Raw genomic sequence first — 18,773 nt, forward strand, 5'->3', positions numbered from 1 at the left:
TTAATGATGTAAAATATTTTATTATTTTTTTTGTAAATGTAAATTCAATTCCTCAAATACCAAACCCTATATCGCTCTGTGTACTTCAAAAAAGCTTCAGTTTCCAAAACAATTTAGACTACTATACAGAGCAAAAAAAAAAAAAAAAAAAAGAACAAAAAAAAAACACTAGGAAATTGATGTATTTTACAAGACAAGGAAAATATCCATGAAACAATTTTGTTACAGCTGTTCATTGAGAAAAAATATATACAACGGACTCTTTTGAAAAAATTCATGCCCAGTACAATACAAAGTCTAAACTGTCCATTTTTCAACGTGAAATTGTGCACACAGAAACTCCCAATTTGAAATAACAAGGCATGTGAAGTGTGAAAAACAGTTTTTGGCTACAAAATGAATAGCGCTCTCTTAACAGATGCTTCACTTCAATCAATAAAACTAATACAAGCATATGTTTCTCGTATGTACACATTTTTCAGAGAGTTACGCTGACCCTTCCTCCCACCGATTACACACAAAGCGTCCGAAGACGGCGTCTCTTTACGACGCTGCATGTTTATAAAATCCATACGACAGCCTTTATATAAAAAATGAGCATGATCTACTTGTGCCAGTTCAGGTTACGCTTGTGATCATAATCGGTTTGTGAGGTTTAAAGTTCATTTCACAGTTATCCCTACATCTACAATCCCACCTGATTTACTAGAATGTCTCTCGTTTTGAATTCCGCGTCGCTGCTATCCGTAACATAAAATGGAATAAAATGAAATGAAAACCAACAAAATGGTCAGCAATAATGAATAAACCACAAAGTCACTACAAATACCACATCCTAAGCACAGAGAAAATACTTTTCTTGTGAAATCACCTTTGTAATTCTGTACAGTTTCGTAATTACACGTGTACACGTGGTATCGTGATGTGTCTTTGTTAAATAATTCCGGAAAGGAAAAGAAAGGAGAAAAAAAAAAAGCAAAACAAAACAGAACAAGCACATCTAAAATATCTGAATATCGATATGAATAAGGTAGTGAATAAGGTCGTATTTGGTCAATCATTCTGATATTTCTCTATATTTACACGGTATTTACAGATGTAACAGAATCTCAAACTGCGTGCAAGAATCGCAGTCGGGCATCCTTTTTATCGGCATAAAACCGCTTTTAAAAATAGGCCCATTCATTCACTCACACAGTAATAAATACAAAACACCTTTATTTTCTTACACTAAACAATGAGAGATATCTAGGATAAAACTGACTCATGGAATCAAGTATTTTTGAGTTTTTTTCGTGAGTTCGTTTTCTATTTCTTTTTTTTTTTTTTTTTTTTTTTTTTAGTGCAACATGTTTTTCCCTTTGCGGAAGTCAATTCCGTACATTCTCCATTCAGTGATGTTCTACATTGATTTCTACGGTACAGATCACGTCATACAGATGGGCCTGCCCTCTCCATCGACCTATAAGGCATACCCGGCACAGTGCTCTCGCTCATTCTCCGTCCTCATTCGCTGGTGAAATCTGCCCCGTGTGACGCACACGCATTCGAGCTGGCAAACAAACACACACACACACACACGCACGCACACACAGACTCATGGCACATGCACAGAAACGGAACCTTTTCCTTTCAAGTCAAGAAAATGATACGAATGGCTCTCACACAATGCTGTATTCCAGCGTTGTGTTTTCCTCTTAGATTTGCACGTTTTAAAAATGATCGCCCGCAAAAACAACTTCCAGGATTGGCTGTTTCCTTTTATATGTCTCCTCTGGTAAATTGGCACCTCAGAGTTGTTCAGTTTATCCACTTGCGGCAGTTGGCGGCTCCACAGTGACATGGGATCTTGCTCTGATCTTCAACCGGGGTGAGCTTGTAATCATAGCAGAGCTGCAACAAAATCATTCAAAGGTGGTTCAAATCTCAAATCATAAGCTCTCTGGATAGTTCTTATGAGAACAGACAGTCTAAAAATCACATGATCGAAAAGAGCATTATAACTGAGCACATAGTCCAGTGCACTTTTAAAGGGTCGTTTCAGGGGTCTGAATGAACAGTCACGGTAAAATATAAAGGTATGCACCAAAATTTTGTCCGGTGCTGATGTTTAACGGTGTTGTTTAACAGTGAAACAAAATTGACATCAAACAACCTCAATCCTTCTTCCAAAACATGTTTTTTTCTTACCCTGATTTACTATGGTAAGCCTTTTATAAGTGTTTATATTTTAGACCTGTCAAGGATGGTTTTCGTGGGAAAACTCACTTTTGTCACTCGCCCGTTCGCGTCTCATCATATCTGTAAATAGAGAACAGTTTCTCCGGCTACTTTGACGTGTGTTTGGTGTTGGAGTGGTATAGGTTAGACTAGTTGTCACAACGAGCGAGAAATGTTGACATGGAGCACGATACATTTTCAACCTTCGGGGAATCAACCGTTTTAAACAAACGCTGAACAGAGGAGAGTCTGCTGGCAAAAAGAGAACGCGACAGAGCTCGTAATAAAACAAGAATCAACATTGGCTTGGCTTTTTGGAGATGGCGAGATCTGAGGGATTTGAAATGTTGTAAAAGTGACGTAGAGATTTGTTTGATGCGTTGACATAATTTCCACTGAAATAGGAAGCTAAGGTGGGACATATTGAATGGCTCCTCCCCCTTTTCAAATAGCCAATAGCATTTAGTTTACCTCACAGACTGCAAGTCGTACTTGACAGCACCATGGAAGCGAATCCGGTGCGCTGATGATACGTTGGATTCAATAGTAGAGGTGTGATTGAATTCTAGCCATTTCATTCTTAACCAACGTACAGTTGGAAAACGGAATAAACAGAATAAAACTTGAACGTTTGAGCAACCGAACACACATCTACAACTCATATTGTTCTGTGACGTGTCAATGGTCATTTTGGCCAGGTGGTATTTATAGCATAGGGGGCGGGACACTTTAGATTCTAGAGAGCATTTGATTGGACAAGATGTGATGAGAAGCTGAAGTGATGTCATAAAAATTTGTGATCCATTTTAGCGGAAGTGGGAGACTGTACGTTTTGAATGCTTATATCTCCTAATGCGAATTTTGTCATTGTTTTGGAACACACCAGCTTAATTCATAACCTTAAGGCTAACATATTGATACTAAAAGCTAAAAAACATACATTTTGATTACAGAGGGCAATCAGTTAGAACTGGCCAAAAGTTAGAAGGCCAAAAGTTCCCTATCAGTCAGTCAAGTTCGACGTTACGTCAGAACTGAACTGACGAATTGGGATCCCAATTCATCAGTTCAGTTCTGACGAAAGAGGGTTACATTAGTAACCTAGACGTCACATAGTACCTTTAAGGGAGATGACGGTAAAGGAATACCAAATGTCAAATAGTGGAAATGAGCATGAACAATTAAATATCCAATATCGGCCGATACACGTAAATTAAAAAATCTATAATATCAGCCGATAACCGATTTGGTACCCCTAAAAAGTATGCCAGATTGCAATGGTCTGCTGCATCCTTCACAGTCTACCAGAACTGCCCTGCAAGATTGTGCTGTGCATTGCAACGCTATTTTTGGGGCATGTTTGTTCCTTTTATTTAGGTGCATGAAAATAAATGACACACTTGTACAGTCTTACCTCTTCTCCTCTCTCAATCCTGCGTGCGGCACTGATGATAATCTTGTAGCCCCGCTCAAACGTCACAACCTCAGCCACACAATTTGGAGAGCATGAATGATTTATGTATCTAAGGGAAACATCCAATTAAAATTAATTATAACTTCATTTCTTTTTGCGTCCAATTCACAGGTGTTCTGAATTGTGCAAAATGTGACAGTTAAAATGACAGTAATATGTCAGGTTTGAAAATGCCCATAATGCATCAACAAGTAATGCGCACATCTGAAAGCTGATATGACACGTCAAGTTCATTTTTGTACCTTGCAGGGCTTCCAGAGTGGGTTGCGTCGATAACTCGGTCGCTGCCGATGCGGAACATGTACGCTGGGCGGTTCTGTGGGAGAAATCCACACAGATTTAGACAAACGCACTTAGACAGCATGTCAAGGTAACATTATTCCCAGCACTATTCCCTCATTGGTTGAGCGAGCTTTACCTTAGCCTTGTACAGCAGCTCTTTCCTCATGGCCACCTCAGTGCGCAGAATATCCCCCATGTATTCAATCACCATGGTCTGCTTCTCAATGTCACGTGCTGCAAACAGCCCAAGACCCTGCAGACACAAGACGCATTAGACATGCATCCTCACCCAAGGCTACAGATCACTCTCTCACGCACGCACAGTCGCACACACACTGGGGATGTTCCATAGACGTCTATTGTTTTTGTATACAATGCAATTTACTTAATTTTTATATTGCTTTTTTACACATGAGGACATCCTCAAAATAAGGTTTTGTCAGGTTTAGCTCACTTCTGAGTATGAGTATTTGTCCACAAAGTAAACACATTTACTTACTCAAGCTATTCCATGTATGTTTACATTCAGTACACTTGTATTGTTTTTGAACAGCTAATTATCAATACTATAAACCTAACCCAAACCCTAAAAGAAAACTTACTTTTAAATATTAAAAAAATATTTAATTCATTTCTATATAATTTTTTTATAAATAGAAAAGGGAGGTTTTGTCAAGTTTAGTTCATTTCTGGATACAATTTGTTTCCCTGAAAATGATTGTCCCTGAAGAGATTTCTCTGTTTTCTCAATTAATAATTGAATAAATAAGTTCAGCAGTGATATTATAAATATAAATATTTATAAATAGACACAATGATTAAAAGGTCATTTAAAACCATTAAGCTTTTTTTTTTTTTTTTTTGCATTATGACATTATTTTTTATGACTAGTAAGCTTATTTCCTGCATTATTGTCATAAATGTAATGCAGGAAAATATTATTTAAATTATTGGTAACATTTTACAATAAGGTTTCATTAGTTAACATTAGTTAGTGATTTATCTGTTTGTGTGCCTGTGTGGTTTTAAAAAGCTCGGCAGGGAACTAGAAGAGACACTGGATCAGCTGTGGCTCTTTTAGATGACCACACAACCGTGCCAGAGGGAGGAATGCCAATAACACAAGCTTAAAAGAGACATTTTTCATTAAGATGCTCTTAGAGGAACAACAGAAACTGTAGTCACTCAAGGCACACTGAGTACTTTAAGGCTTCCTCGAGATCAATCCAGCTAGGTCCATCTGAATCCCTTTAAAACTTTACATTTTCAAAGGATCAGATGAACCGGGCAATTTCAGCCAGCTTTTTCAAATATGCATCAGATGGTCAGTGAACGGACTCACCTGGATGCGGGAGTGTGCCAGATACACGTTTGTCTTCCAGTCGCTGGTCAGCCGGCGGTACTGAGATGACTTAGAGTGCACAAAGTGTTTGCTGTGAGATGATCCACTCTCCGGCATGGTGGAGTTCTGGATGCAGCGGGATGTTCTGGCCCACACGGAGAGGATCTTTAACCTGTGTGAGTATATGCGAGTGTGTCGCAGTGTATAAGAGAACATGGCAGAAACAGAGAAAGAAAACAATATTTCATTAATACTGCTCTTCCAACCAACACAAAATGTAAAGGTGCGGTCACATTTAAAGGGTTAGTTCACCCATAAATGAAAATTCTGTCAGTAATTACTCGCCCTCATGTCGTTCAAAACCCGTAAGACCTTCGTTCATCTTTGGAACACAAATTAAGATATCTTTGATGAAATCCAAGAGCTTTCTGACCCCCCAAATAGACTGCAATGTTATTACCAATTTCAAGGCCCAGAAAGGTAGTAAAGACGTTGTTAAAATAGTCCATGTGACTACAGTGGTTCAAAGTAATGTTATGAAGCAACGAGAATACATTTTGTGTAGAAATTTTCATAAAGCTCTCAGATTTCATCAAAAATATTTTACTTTGTGTTCCGAAGATGAACGAAGGTCTTACGGGTTTGGAACAACTTGAGGTTGAGTAATTAATGACAGAAATTTCATTTTTGGATGAACTAACCCTTTAAGCCCTGTGCATACTTCCAGTGACATGCAGCGACAAAATTAATTTCACTAGAGAACTGGCGATTTTCTCAAAGTTGCTGGAAGTGTGAACAAAGATTTACTGTTGCTTTGTGAAATTTCACAGGCAAAATCTAGTCATTCCAATAGGAATTTGTGCGAGTGGGAGTTTCGTGTGAACACGGAAAAATTGCCAGCGTATAAATACACAAGTAACAATTTTGCTTGTGTTAAAATTGGTCATGCAAATTCACCGCACTGACCAACAGAAATCTGCTCGGCTTGAAAGTGATTTCTGTGCGAGCTGTGCGTCACACATCTCTACGCGATTGACAATGGACAATTAACCTGTTCTTGCACGCAAAATTTCACAGAAATTTCGTTAATGTGAACACATTTTTCACAATACTGACCTCTCATGATGGGGGAACGTCTGCAACTCAGAACGAGCGCTGCCAGATGGATTGATCGACAGTGGAAGCACCAACATGGGATTCCGTCCATAACGGAATCGATACCTTGAGCACGCCTCCACACCCGGCAGCTACAACAGTGACATTTCACAAAATGAGCGCATCGTAACAAACTGTACATAACTAGGCATTTCACTTTACAATATGCAGTGAGTGATATTAAGGTTGTAATTATTGTAAATACCGATTCGGCGATGCGGGTAACTGCTGAAATGGTAAGCCCAAACAGGTCCTCTCCCTTCAGATAGATAGGGAAGAGTCTCAGCATGCCCGTCTCAGCCCTCCTCTCAGCCACGGGCCCAAGAACCTTGTCCCAGACACCTAGAGCACATGGGTGAGAATGAGCACACAAGCGAATAAAAAACATCACACTGCTGTCTGTCAGGCAGTAGGACTGATGAGATTATTTTAAACTGGTTTTAAATGTGGTTCACAAAATTAATCGCATTGAAATTTAAATTACGATATGGCATGCAATTATTGAACCTCAAAAAGCTGCAACTGAAATTGTTTAAATAAATATGAGGTCCCTAGGCATATTGGGGCAGCTTTGTTTTGTCCTCTACTACACATTCAGAGCACATGTGGGGCTCATAATAGCGTTTTTTTTTTTTGTGTGTGGTCTCAGGGTGATTGGCAATATGTGCACAACAAAAAAACATCTGAGTCCACTTGTCAGTTCAGTTACAATGTGAATGCTCAAAGAACTGGGTCCTTTTACACTAATTGAAAGCGCTTTGATTTGGTTCTTTTTAAGTGGACTTTGTATTGGCAGCAGATTGTGGGCAAAACATTACTTGGTTTGGAGACAAAAGGCATTGCTTGCAAGTTTGTAGTTTTTTTACATCCCTGCTGAACATGAAAGCTTTTTATTCTTTTGGTTTTGCTATTTTAACTGTTGTTTTAGGTTGAATGTTTATCATTTCGAGTTTTTTTAATGAAATGTAGGACTTTTGAAGATGTTATTTAAGAACTGCCCAAATTCTGTAAGTCCATACAATACCCGCGGGAACCCTGTCTGTTATTATATCAGTATATGTGATGGAGACTGTGGCAGCTGTACCTTTAGCAGTGGTGTCTGTTAGCACCAGATCCTCATAGCCCTGCTCAATCACACGGATGCTGAATTCGGGACGCCCCTCATGCTCTTCAACAGAGCAGACGTACCGGCAGCGCTTCTGACCGTGCCGCATGCTCCAGTAGAGACGGCTTGCCTCATAGCCTGGTGGATAGATGGCCGTAGACGAGTGGAAGGCGGGCAGCAGGGCAGGTGGCAGCTGACCCATTGCATGGAAAAGCAAACTCCCCACACGGAAAGTATGTCCGCGCTCAGGCTGCTGCACGGCCGACGCTAACTGTCGAAGTTCCTCGCGCTGTATGAAGACACGGCGGAACACAGAAAAGCAGCGCAGCTGATGTTCTAAGTGCAAGCCGGCTGCAGCGCCGGCTCCCCGTGGCCGGTGCTGGTGGCACAGCATCGTCTTATCCTTAAAAAACGTACAGCCAGCCTGCAGGGCGCAGGTGAAGTGGTAGATGTTGAGGCAACGCAACCGATGGCAGCCACTAGTGGCGCCTAAGCGCTGGCAAAACGCACAAACCACCGTTTGACCACGCTGACGCGCCAGTTCCACATTGATCAGGGCGCCGGATTGAGTCTCATAGACTTCAGAGGACCAAAGGGCACAGTTGAGGTGCACCCAGGTGTCCAAGTCCAAGTTGAGCAGCCTGGCGGGGCCATCCGTCATCCCATCGCCAATTTGTTGGCAAAAACAGCAGCGGCGCCAGTCACGGGTGGTTGAGCACGGCCGCAGAGATGAGTTGAGCTGCTGCAAGAACTCTTCAACTTCCGACTCTTGGGTGGCAACTTTTGGTACTGCAATGTGTATTGTCCATTTTCGCCAGCGCAGGCCTTTCCACCGTTTGCCATGATGCCACGGTTTGTCTTCCACGTGGCCCTCTGAATGCGGTTTCAGCTTAACCGTCACTTTAAGATGGCTCTCCGATATGCTTTCAGGTTTGGATTCTGTCTTGATCGCTTGACCAGCTGGGTTAAAAACCGCACGAAGGTTCGGAGAGGGAGGGGATGGCTTGTGCTGGAGTTGGGCCAGGCAGTGGACATCCAGAGAGGACATGTTGTTGCTATACTGGTGCTGGACTTTAGAAGGACTCTGTTTCAAAGCACTTTCAGAAAGTAGAGCAACAGATGTCTGGAAATACAATACAGAAACATGAAACATATGTACGACATTCATCATGCGTAATCAAGAGGAATTCATCTATCTGTTAAATAAAATCAGCCATGCTCAGTCTCAAAGCTGTTTGCATATGGATTATTTATGACTGAGAAAACAAACCTTGGTGTTGGTGTTCCCATTGGACTGAGTGGATGATGAGTGCAGAATGAGACAGCTATGACTACAGAACACCAAACCCCCATCAGAACATAACTGGGACTCCTGGGAGAAATCAGAGGATGAGACGTTGTAATAATGTAACTTGCTTCACCTCTGAAACAACTTTCCTGCTGATGTCACCAAGGCCATTCATTCTATTGGTTAATGTTAACCAATAGCAAAATAACTATTTAGGCATTAGCATTAGTCTGGCCTCAATCTGACATAGAACGTCCACAATAACGTTTAACGTCCAATCGATTCCCAATACATCAAATTAAGTCACACTTTACATTTCACATGGAAATATGTCAAATTTTATAAATAAAATGGGTTGCAAATGCCTTTTTGAATACATTAAGGGCAAACAAAAATCACATATTCCTACCTGTGCTTTGCCCTGCCCATCTTTGGTCATTTTCCTCACGCCATTGCCCAGGACTACCACTTTACATTGTTGACACCATTGTTGCCTCTGTCCTGGGCTGCCCTGTCCCTTCTTATACTGCTCTCTGCCACCAACAACACCTGAAAGAGATCCACAGTTGTCAAAAAACAGAAAAAGTTCCTGCTACCAGCTCTGATTAGCGTAAAAACAGCAATTACACAATGATAATAGAGAGCGGTGTCATTCCCTGTAATGAATTAAATGTAATCTTGTACTGAGGCTTTTAATCTGATTCAGTACATTCATTAAGTGAGTATCTGACACAGATGAGCAGACTTCAATTGGATAGTTCAGGCCAAGATCACTACTGTGTTTAAGTAGCTTCCCCAATCGTTCACAAAATCAATAATGATTTTCCGTCAGTAGCTGAGCCAGACACAGACATAATGCTGCACATTTAGCAACTGATGGATAAACAATTAGATCCTGATCTAATTGTTATATCACAGTCATTTTAGAATGATTTCTGAAAGATCATGTGACACTAAGAGGTAATTATGACATAAGACCAAAATATGGATAAGCAGGCATTCCTCACCTTTGTTATGGTTGTGCTGTAGCTGCAGGTGGTAAGGCGCTTGCCGTGTGGCCCGTGGTCCATTCGGCTCGTGAAGTGCAGAGGCTAGACGTTGCGCATCCACAGAGGTCTTGATGGCCCCCATAGAGCCCGGGCCACTGCTGACCTCATAGCTGCTGGGGATCTTCACACGGATCAGGTCAGCAATGGCTGCGACAACGTCAGTGATGTTCTGAAAAAGCATAAGGAAACCACACACAGAGGAATGAGAGCAGTATAGATTTGTGTTTGCTGATGCAAGCAACACTATTCTTAGTACACATACATTCAAGAGTTGAGGCAGCAAGTTTTTTCAATGGCAAAAACAACTCACATTTTCTTCAGAAAATGTAAAAATCTAGTTATTTATACCATTTGTACTTGTACTTCCACTTTGTATTAAATTATCTGTCAAATCTTGTGTCAAAGACACCCATCTTTGCACCCATTCTGCAGTATGGAAATTGTTGTACTTGTTATTCCATGTTTTGTTGTACTGTGTTGTTTTTTATGTACTGTTCTTGTGCTGTCTATCGAAACAAATTCTGCAGGTACCTCTGCAGAAACAGATTTCTCTGGTAAACCAACACTGTTTCTCACCTCAGCAGCAGCTGGCTTCAGTGTGATGGCGATGGACACCAGCCCAGTGTTGGAACCATTTTGCACCGATCCAAATGGAGAGCCGAAGAACACCGATGAAGGCTCCGTCTTGACCTCTCGTAACCTGACCTCTGAGCCTTGAAAATAAGAGGAAAAAATAAAAATGTCTTAATCAATCAAATCCACTGTGTGCACTCAGCAGCACCCAGAACATTTATAATGTAATTGTAGGCACAAAAAGGAATGAGCTAGTTACCTTTGCCCCTAAAGACAGGAAACATTGGAATTACTGGAGACAGGGCTGGAGATGGAGGTTCCTCCTTGACCAATGAGAGATCAGGATAGCGACTGATTTCCATGCCAACGACACTCTCCGGGGAAGAAGATGGGACAAAGCTGTCTGGGGTGTCTCTGTCTTCACAGTGCTCCTGTCCCCTGTGTGTACGAGAGAAACAGATTGGTTACATTTTAACTGAGAAACTGAAAATGTGTAGAAATGAGAAAATACATAATTCAAGATATTTGTGTGCCATGTTTATACACAATCACATTTCAAAGTACTGTCCACCATCACCTTTACGCACTTTTGATAGCTTTGGAAAATTAAACTCCTTAAAAAAGTTTTCCTCTGTGTTAAAACATTTGGTCTGCAATAAAGACCTGATCAAGTCCTTGATCAACCTTTGAGTGGATTTTGGTGTAATAATGATGATACAATTTTACTGATTATGACACTAAATTTATTATAGAGAGAAGTTTAAAGGTCTGGGTAAAAGACAAGCCAAAAATAGAGAAATGTCAACTTTCAACACTGCCTTTAATTAAAAGTAAAACATAATTTTTTTATGAATTTAAAAGTAGAATAATTATCTATAAAATCATCCTAGAGAACAGAAAACATCCCTTAACTGAGAAATCAACCCTAGGATTTGTTGTTTAGTTAGATAAGTTTAAATATGAATTCTTTACACTATTGTTTAAAAGTTTTAAAAGATCCTCCTGTCAACCCTAATGATAATGAGCATCTCAGGAACCGCACTCCAGTGGTTCAAGTCTTATCTCTCAGGTAGGTCCTTCAGGGTATCTTGGATGGTTGCATCATCTAGCTACTGGGGTGCCTCAGGGCTCAGTGCTTGGACCACTTCTCTTCTCCATCTACATGATGTCACTAACCATTCAGAAACATGGCTTTTCCTATCACTGCTATGGTGATGACACACAACTGTCCCTCTCATTGCGGCCAGAGGATCCGAGGGTAGCTGCTCGCATCTCTGCCTGCCTAACAGACATTTCTTTCTGGATGAAGGACCATCACCTTCAACTCAACCTTGCCAAGAAAGAACTGCTTGTGGTTTGGACCAACCCAACACTTCATCACAACTTCTCCATTCAGCTAGGCTCATCCACCACAACTCCTTCCAGGACAGCCAGGAGCCATGGAGTTGTAATTGATGATCAGCTAAGTTTCACAGACCACATTGCTAGAGCTTCCTGGCCCTGCAGATTTGCCTAATACAACATTAGGAAGATCAGGCCCAAGCTCTTCTATTCAGACTGGACTATTATAATGCTCTCTTGGCAGGCCTTCCAGCATGCACTGTCAAACCTCTGCAACTGATTCAGAATGCTGCAGCAAGAGTGGTCTTTAACGAGCTAAAGAGAGCACATGTCAAGCCTCTCTTCATCAGTTTTCACTGGTTGCCAATAGCTGCTCGCATCAAATTCAAGGCAGTGATGTTTGCCTACAGAACAACCACTGGCTCTGCACCTCTATACCTAAACTTAGGAGCTTACGTTCTGCAAGTGAACGGCACCTTGTGGTGCCATCCCAAAAAGGCACAAAATCACTTTCACAGACCTTTACCTTGACTGTTCCAAGCTGGTGGAATGGCCTGCCTAACTCAACCCGAGCTGCTGAGTCCTTAGCCATTTTCAAGAAACGGCTAAATATGCATCTTTTTCATTAATACTTGTCCCATTAATACTAACACTTTTTATTTCTATTCTATCTATTTTTTCTATTTGTTAAAATAAACGTTTTACTTGCACTGTGCTAGACTAACTGTAATCCCAGTTCTCGGTATCCGTGTACTGACCTGAGCTCTTCCTGGTTGTTATGAGGTGGGGTGGGAAGAGAGGCCGGCACATTCACAGTTTTGGGCCCCTGAGCCAGTGCTCGAGCCAGCAGCTCCTCCTCAGCCTTAAACTGCAGCGGTCGAGAAAGCAACCCTTTGGTGACTGTTGAAACAAACCCCCACCCAAAAAACAACCAGCGTCAGTAGTGTATTTTTCTTAGCTCCCATTGTACATTAGAAATATTATGTTTTGTGATCTAAATTTATTTTTGTTTTGGGCTACTACTACAAACTGCTACGTTTCTAAATGGCAGCGTTTTTTGGTAGACTCAATATTGACCAAAAAAAAAACGATAAATATGTGATTAATGCTAAAAAAGCATTGGCCAAACCTATTATCTCTAGTTAGCGTAAACAGTTCATTGGCCTGTCCATATCTAGTCAAAATGATCACTATCAACATCAAATTCAAATTTGCCACTCACCATCATGTCCGACAATGACACCACCTTTGCTGACAAGCTCTTCTGTTGTGGCAAAGCCATTGAGCAACTTCTGCCGTGCCACTGGAGGAGGTGTCGGGGGCAGGGAGGCAGGAGGGGTGGGCGGGTTGCTCAGGTTATTCTGCTGTAGAGAGATACAAATATGAGTGACCATCTGCACATCTCATAAATGAAATCTAATAAGTGAAGTTTACTGCTGATATCACGAGACTTGATGTAAGTAATAAAAGTGATCGCTTGATGCTTCAGTAGCAAATGTACAGTCATGGAGTATTTTATTAGCTATTCTTAATTACCTTGTAAATCAGTTGGGAGTAATAGTCTGAGACACCATCCAATGAGGCGCTTCCAAATGTGCCCGAGAGACGGCTCTCTCCATCCAGCTGTCCGCCCCCATAGGGCATGAAATGGGCAAAGTTCACCCCCACCAGAGGCTCCATTAGGGGCAAGAGAGAGAGCTGCTGCTGCAATGAAACAATGAGACAAAAAGAGCAACATATGGGAAATGGGAGATAAAGGTCATGTTTAAAAAAGCATTAGAAGAGAGAAACCTGTGCTACTGAGGTCATATATAAATGTAAAAAACCTGTCAGAAACCTGACAACTTCTTAAGTGATGAGCATATATTATAATAAAAGATAAAATAAACTTAAAAAAGATTTTAAAATATTTGATCAAAAATAGTATTGTTTTTGTTAAGTGTATAGTTAGATCAGACAAAATAAGGGTGCTTTTCCAAGAGGACAGAAAGAAATATGTCGACAAGTACTGTATGTCAAGTATGTGCTCATCAAGGCTGTATTTATTCAATCAAAAATACAGTAAAAACAGCTAATGTGAAAGTTTTCTGTTTCAATATATTTTCAATAAACATTGCTCAATAAATATTTCTGATTATTATCAATGTTGAAAATATTATCAATGTTTTTATTTTATTTTATTAAATTCGTAACAATTGTCATATCTAAAAAAAAAATACACATGCAAATGAACAAACAATTTCATTTTGATTGAGAAATCTTTATTTTCAAAAGTCTGGAGCAAAACTGCAGTAATGGCCTCAGATTCCTCAATCATAGAGCTCAATGTCTACACCAGTGACTTTCTTTCATGTGATAAGCGTTCAAAATGTATCACAGCACCATCTTCCTTTTGTCATGAGTTAATTTGGCACAGCCTCTCTGTAATCATGTCTGCAAACATGCTAGACTCATTTTCAAACTGCATGACAAAATTGTTATTACCTACACATATAAATCAGACCACTGTGCATAACTAAAGAACAGTTTCAGCAATGAAACAAGTTTAGTCCCCCCGCCAATAAATATCTAGAAGAAGATTATTTTAGAATATAAAAATACCTTCGATAATAAGACTTTCAAGAACACACAACGTCTTTTTCAGCAAGGACGCATTAATAACGACTTCACCATCCAGCTAGAATCATCATTAATCACCCCATCAAGGTCGGTCAGAAATCTTGGAGTAACGTTTGATGACCAGCTGACCTTCACAGACCACATTTCAAAGACAGCTCGATCATGCAGGTTTGCACTGCACAACATCAGGAAGATCCGGCCTTTCCTAACTGAGCATGCAAGACAACTTCTCGTCCAGGCCCTGGTCATCTCTAGGCTTGACTACTGCAATGCCCTTCTGGCTGGACTTCCAGCATGTGCAATCAAACCCCTACAGATGATCCAGAATGCTGCAGCTCGTCTTGTCTTCAACGAGCCCAAAAGGGCCCACGTCACTCCTCTGTTCATCTCTCTACACTGGCTACCTCTCGCTGCTCGCATCAAGTTCAAGGCATTGACGCTTGCTTACAGATCCATCACAGGCTCAGCTCCCTCCTACTTTCACTTACTCCTACGAGTCTACATCCCTACCAGACACCTACGATCGGTCAACGAGCGACGTCTCGTGGTTCCATCGCAGAAAGCCACAAAATCACTTTCCAGAACATTCTCATTCACAGTTCCATGCTGGTGGAACGCTCTCCCCACCCTCATCCGGAATGCAGAATCCCTGACAACATTCAAAAAACAGCTAAAAACCCATTTCTTCCGTGAGCACTTAACCTCATAAAAAAAACCCTGATGTTTTTCCCTTTGAAACATCACTTATCAGGCTTATGCTACTCTGAATAATACCTGAACTTCGTATTTTGAGCACTTCTTGTAGGGTGACCAGACGTCCCGAAAAATTCGGGACAGTCCCGAAATCTAAACTGTTGTCCCGAATCCCGAATTTGGCCCTAATTGTCCCGAAAATTATACTAAAGCAAAATCTTGAGTAGTTATTGTCTTATAAACATTTATTTCGGCTCCTTGTTAACAGGTTAGAGCTTGCACACTGCCTGCGTGACACGCGCGTCTCAAGGCCAATTTATACTTCTGCGTCGAGTGCACGCCGTAGTGTACGTCGTAGGCTACGCACGTAGGCGACGCCGTCGGGAGCATTTATACTTTTGCGAATGTCTGTGTTGCTCTGCAGTTACACCGCCGAAACGCTAGTTGGCGCGGGTGGGTTTTAATGTTCCAGTTCCACTGTGTTTACATTCCTCGCGGCTATTTTGAGTTTAGGTTTCTACGAGCAATGGCGACTGGAGGAGTCATACAGATGGCTGTATTTCCGCACTTCTTCAAGCAATCTCTCGGTCACTTGGTCTATTTCCATGGCTCTTCACTGATCTTCGGAATTTAAAAATGGCGGGCGGGCGGTGCAGAGTGCAGAAGATCATTCCGGAAATGCGTAGGAGGAAACGCGATGCTATCCAGCAGACCAATCACAGATCTTGCGGTCCGCGTCGCCGCGACGCGTAGTTACATTTTTGAGGAGGTGCGCGTCAGGGTACGGCGAAGGGTACGACGTATGGTACACGTCAATGCGTATGCTACGCCGTACCTTCTACGCGCACCCGACGCAGAAGTATAAATTGGCCTTCAGGCGCGCGGAAAACGCGTGCATGCTAGAAACAGAACCGACGCCTATTTTTCACGCGACACGCAAGCCTGCAAAATAGCAAGCAAAATAGAATAGGAAAAGATGTTTGTATGTCATTTTGACATGAAAACATATTAATAAATGACATTTTGATGTTTGAAAGTTTAAGTTTTTACATAAATGCAGATATAAATGTAATAAAAAAAAATATATGATCGATTTTCAAATATTGCACCTGTCAATACAGAATAATGACAGACTGTTGATCTTTGAATAAAAATATGTTTGGTTCAGGTTTGAAATTCATTTTCTTTTATTATAGGCTACGCAGTCTGATATCATAGAAGCCCCCCATCCCGTCACCCCAGACCCATAGATAACCGGAAGTTGCAAACGACTTTTCTCCAGTGCTGTGACGTATTTCCCAGTGAAAAGGAATATTGAACAGAGGGCAGGGTTTTACTCTAGCGCTCCTCCTCTCCATCTCTCGCTCATTACAGACTAACGATTTGAGGGGAGTGGTTAAGCGTTTCCCAACCTAAGTCCTCAAACCTACGTCATCAGGGAAGGTCCTCCAATGCAGAGGGGAGGGGCATTTTCAGATTTTGATTAAAGATTACGAAGCCAAAACATTTTTTTGTGTGTTTTAACTTGCACGGATTAATTGTTCACCACAAGACTAGTAATATGCGCTAACAAAGTAAATACGGTCCATTTTGATTTCAGTTGGACTTTAATATAATGATTTCTGAAGGATCACGTGACACTGAAGACTGGTAATGATCCTGATGAAAATTCAGCCATCACATTGCTAAAAATACTAAATGATAACCAGTATAAAATTTGTCAAAAAAGTGGAAGTAAATACGACTCAACTAGACTGAAAAGATAAAGGATTTTGCATCTTACCTGTTTTAATTGGGTCATGACTGTCTCAGTCGAGGAATATACTGCTTGACTCTCATCCTCCTCTTTCTTCCTCTTTTTACAGCGGGGGGCGGGTCTGTCTCCGCTCTTGGGTGCCCTCTTGTTCCTCTGTTTCTTCTTGTCCTCTGGAAGTAATGGTCCAGGGAAATCAGGGTGGTTTGAATCCGAGAATGTCTGTGGGGAAGGGAAAATAACACAGTCATGTGTTTGCATGTTTCATGTTTTAAAATGAAAATTAAGCATCCTCAATCACTCACCCCACTGCTATCCATGGAGCACTGTCGCAGAAATGCTTTGCTGTCCGTGGATCCCTCTTCCTCTGACCTCAGACTGTCTTCAGACCTCTGGTGAGGTGGAGTCCTCTTATTCTTTAGGAGGTGTTTGAGGAGTTCATTCCCAGCTTCTCCTTTCAAGCTGTTGGCTGGACTTTGATTCGCATGATGAAGCATCATTCCTTCCCTCTCTCCTTCTACCTTGACCATGCCTATTCCTATTTCCATTTCCATTCCCTTATGTCCATGACAGTCACTCGCCTCCACCTTCTCCAATTTGATGTTGGAGAGGATCCTGTCATGCATCTCCTGATGGCTCATGGTCATCTCTGGCCCTCCACCACAGCTGCCTTCAGAGAGCTGGCGCTCCAGCTCAGAGTGTGGCTGGCTGCTCATGGAGCCTGGTGTAGACGATCCAGGTTGGGACATCTCGCAGAACTCATGGTCGCCGAAGACCATTGGGTTCCTTGTCGGTGTGGATGACGTATCTGACACGCAGGGTGTTAATGGGGCTGTCAGGTCAGAGTGGGGTGTAGAGGGAGCTCTCAGTGACTCACAATCATCATCTTTCTTCTTCTTGCGGTTCCTTTTCTTCTTACCCTTCTCCTCCGGGATGATGTTGGAGTACAGCTGGATAAGTGATGGACCGGGAACTGGAAAGTTTGGAGGCAAGGGCGTGGGTCCATCCATTGGAAATGGATGCCCTTGAGCTGCATTTTGAGGCATCATATTTGGCCCAGGATATCTCTGAGGTCTAGCTTGTGCCTGGACAAAGTTAGGCCCATGGGGTGCTAAGTTCTCAGAAACAAATCCCGGTCCCATTTCCCGAGGGAATGGACCGTTACCCATCATTGGTCTGGATGGTCCTCCAATGAACCCAGGTTGCATGCCTTGTTGCTGTGGAAATGGTGGCCCTTGCATCTGCTGCTGCATTCTGGGTGGCTGCATGAAGTCCTGCGGTAGGTCCTGGTTGTAAAAAGGCATCTGGGACAGGGCCCTCATGGTACCATCTTGGCAGTTAGGAACCTGCTGTTGCTCCATGCAGTGTTTCACACGCTGCCTTTCCACCTCCTTCATGAGCTGAACTCTTTGCCTCTCCTGCTGCTCCCGTAGTCTCTCCTTGCGCTCACGCTCCTGGAAACTTTCGCTAAATGGGTTGGTATCATCGAAATTCACGTGAGGAGACTCGCCACCAGCCTGCCCCTGACTGGGCCTAGCCACTGTCGGCTGTGGAGGCTGTGCCTGCACTACTTGAGCGGGCATTACTCCTGGCATTTGAGGTCCTCCACTAGGAACAGGTGCACCAGGGTGCCAGCCTGCTGTGTTTGACACATTAGCTGCATCTGGTTGGCCAGGATGAAGCTGAATCGGCATCATGGGACCCATCATAGGTTGGTTCATGGGGGGCCCAACTGGCATCATGCCAGCATGAGGCTGCATTGGTGGGATTCCAGGCATCACTGGGGGCTGCATGCCACCCTGTTGCTGCTGTTTAACTCTGTACTCCTCTATCAGCTCTGCATGCTCCTTCTGCTGCTTGCGAATCTAGAAAAAGCAGA

The 18,773-nt window shown here is 42.1% G+C and overlaps 1 protein-coding gene across 7 annotated transcripts in view; it reads right to left on the reverse strand.

Annotated features, from left to right (window-relative positions):
• The window catches only part of kmt2cb (lysine (K)-specific methyltransferase 2Cb), a 104,839-nt gene continuing 86,066 nt past the window's right edge, over positions 1 to 18,773 (reverse strand). For 5 of the 7 annotated variants that reach the window (XM_082171935.1, XM_082171937.1, XM_082171933.1 and 2 more), the window contains 18 exons: positions 17,200 to 18,759; positions 16,925 to 17,116; positions 13,366 to 13,533; positions 13,052 to 13,193; positions 12,588 to 12,729; positions 10,748 to 10,926; positions 10,492 to 10,628; positions 9,874 to 10,084; positions 9,276 to 9,415; positions 8,849 to 8,950; positions 7,558 to 8,701; positions 6,679 to 6,815; positions 6,435 to 6,565; positions 5,319 to 5,490; positions 4,113 to 4,229; positions 3,937 to 4,010; positions 3,635 to 3,743; positions 1 to 1,893 (listed from right to left, as the gene is read on the reverse strand). In XM_082171935.1, the coding sequence (XP_082028061.1) occupies positions 1,801 to 1,893; positions 3,635 to 3,743; positions 3,937 to 4,010; positions 4,113 to 4,229; positions 5,319 to 5,490; positions 6,435 to 6,565; positions 6,679 to 6,815; positions 7,558 to 8,701; positions 8,849 to 8,950; positions 9,276 to 9,415; positions 9,874 to 10,084; positions 10,492 to 10,628; positions 10,748 to 10,926; positions 12,588 to 12,729; positions 13,052 to 13,193; positions 13,366 to 13,533; positions 16,925 to 17,116; positions 17,200 to 18,759 (4,950 nt within the window). In that variant the 3' untranslated portion in view covers positions 1 to 1,800. The remainder of the gene's footprint in view (positions 1,894 to 3,634; positions 3,744 to 3,936; positions 4,011 to 4,112; positions 4,230 to 5,318; positions 5,491 to 6,434; positions 6,566 to 6,678; positions 6,816 to 7,557; positions 8,702 to 8,848; positions 8,951 to 9,275; positions 9,416 to 9,873; positions 10,085 to 10,491; positions 10,629 to 10,747; positions 10,927 to 12,587; positions 12,730 to 13,051; positions 13,194 to 13,365; positions 13,534 to 16,924; positions 17,117 to 17,199; positions 18,760 to 18,773) is intronic. The other 2 variants (XM_082171936.1, XM_082171934.1) reach the window with 1 other exon arrangement.

This window comes from Leuciscus leuciscus (genome assembly GCF_965113295.1).
Source record: "Leuciscus leuciscus genome assembly, chromosome: 6".
NCBI classification, from domain to species: domain Eukaryota; kingdom Metazoa; phylum Chordata; class Actinopteri; order Cypriniformes; family Leuciscidae; genus Leuciscus; species Leuciscus leuciscus.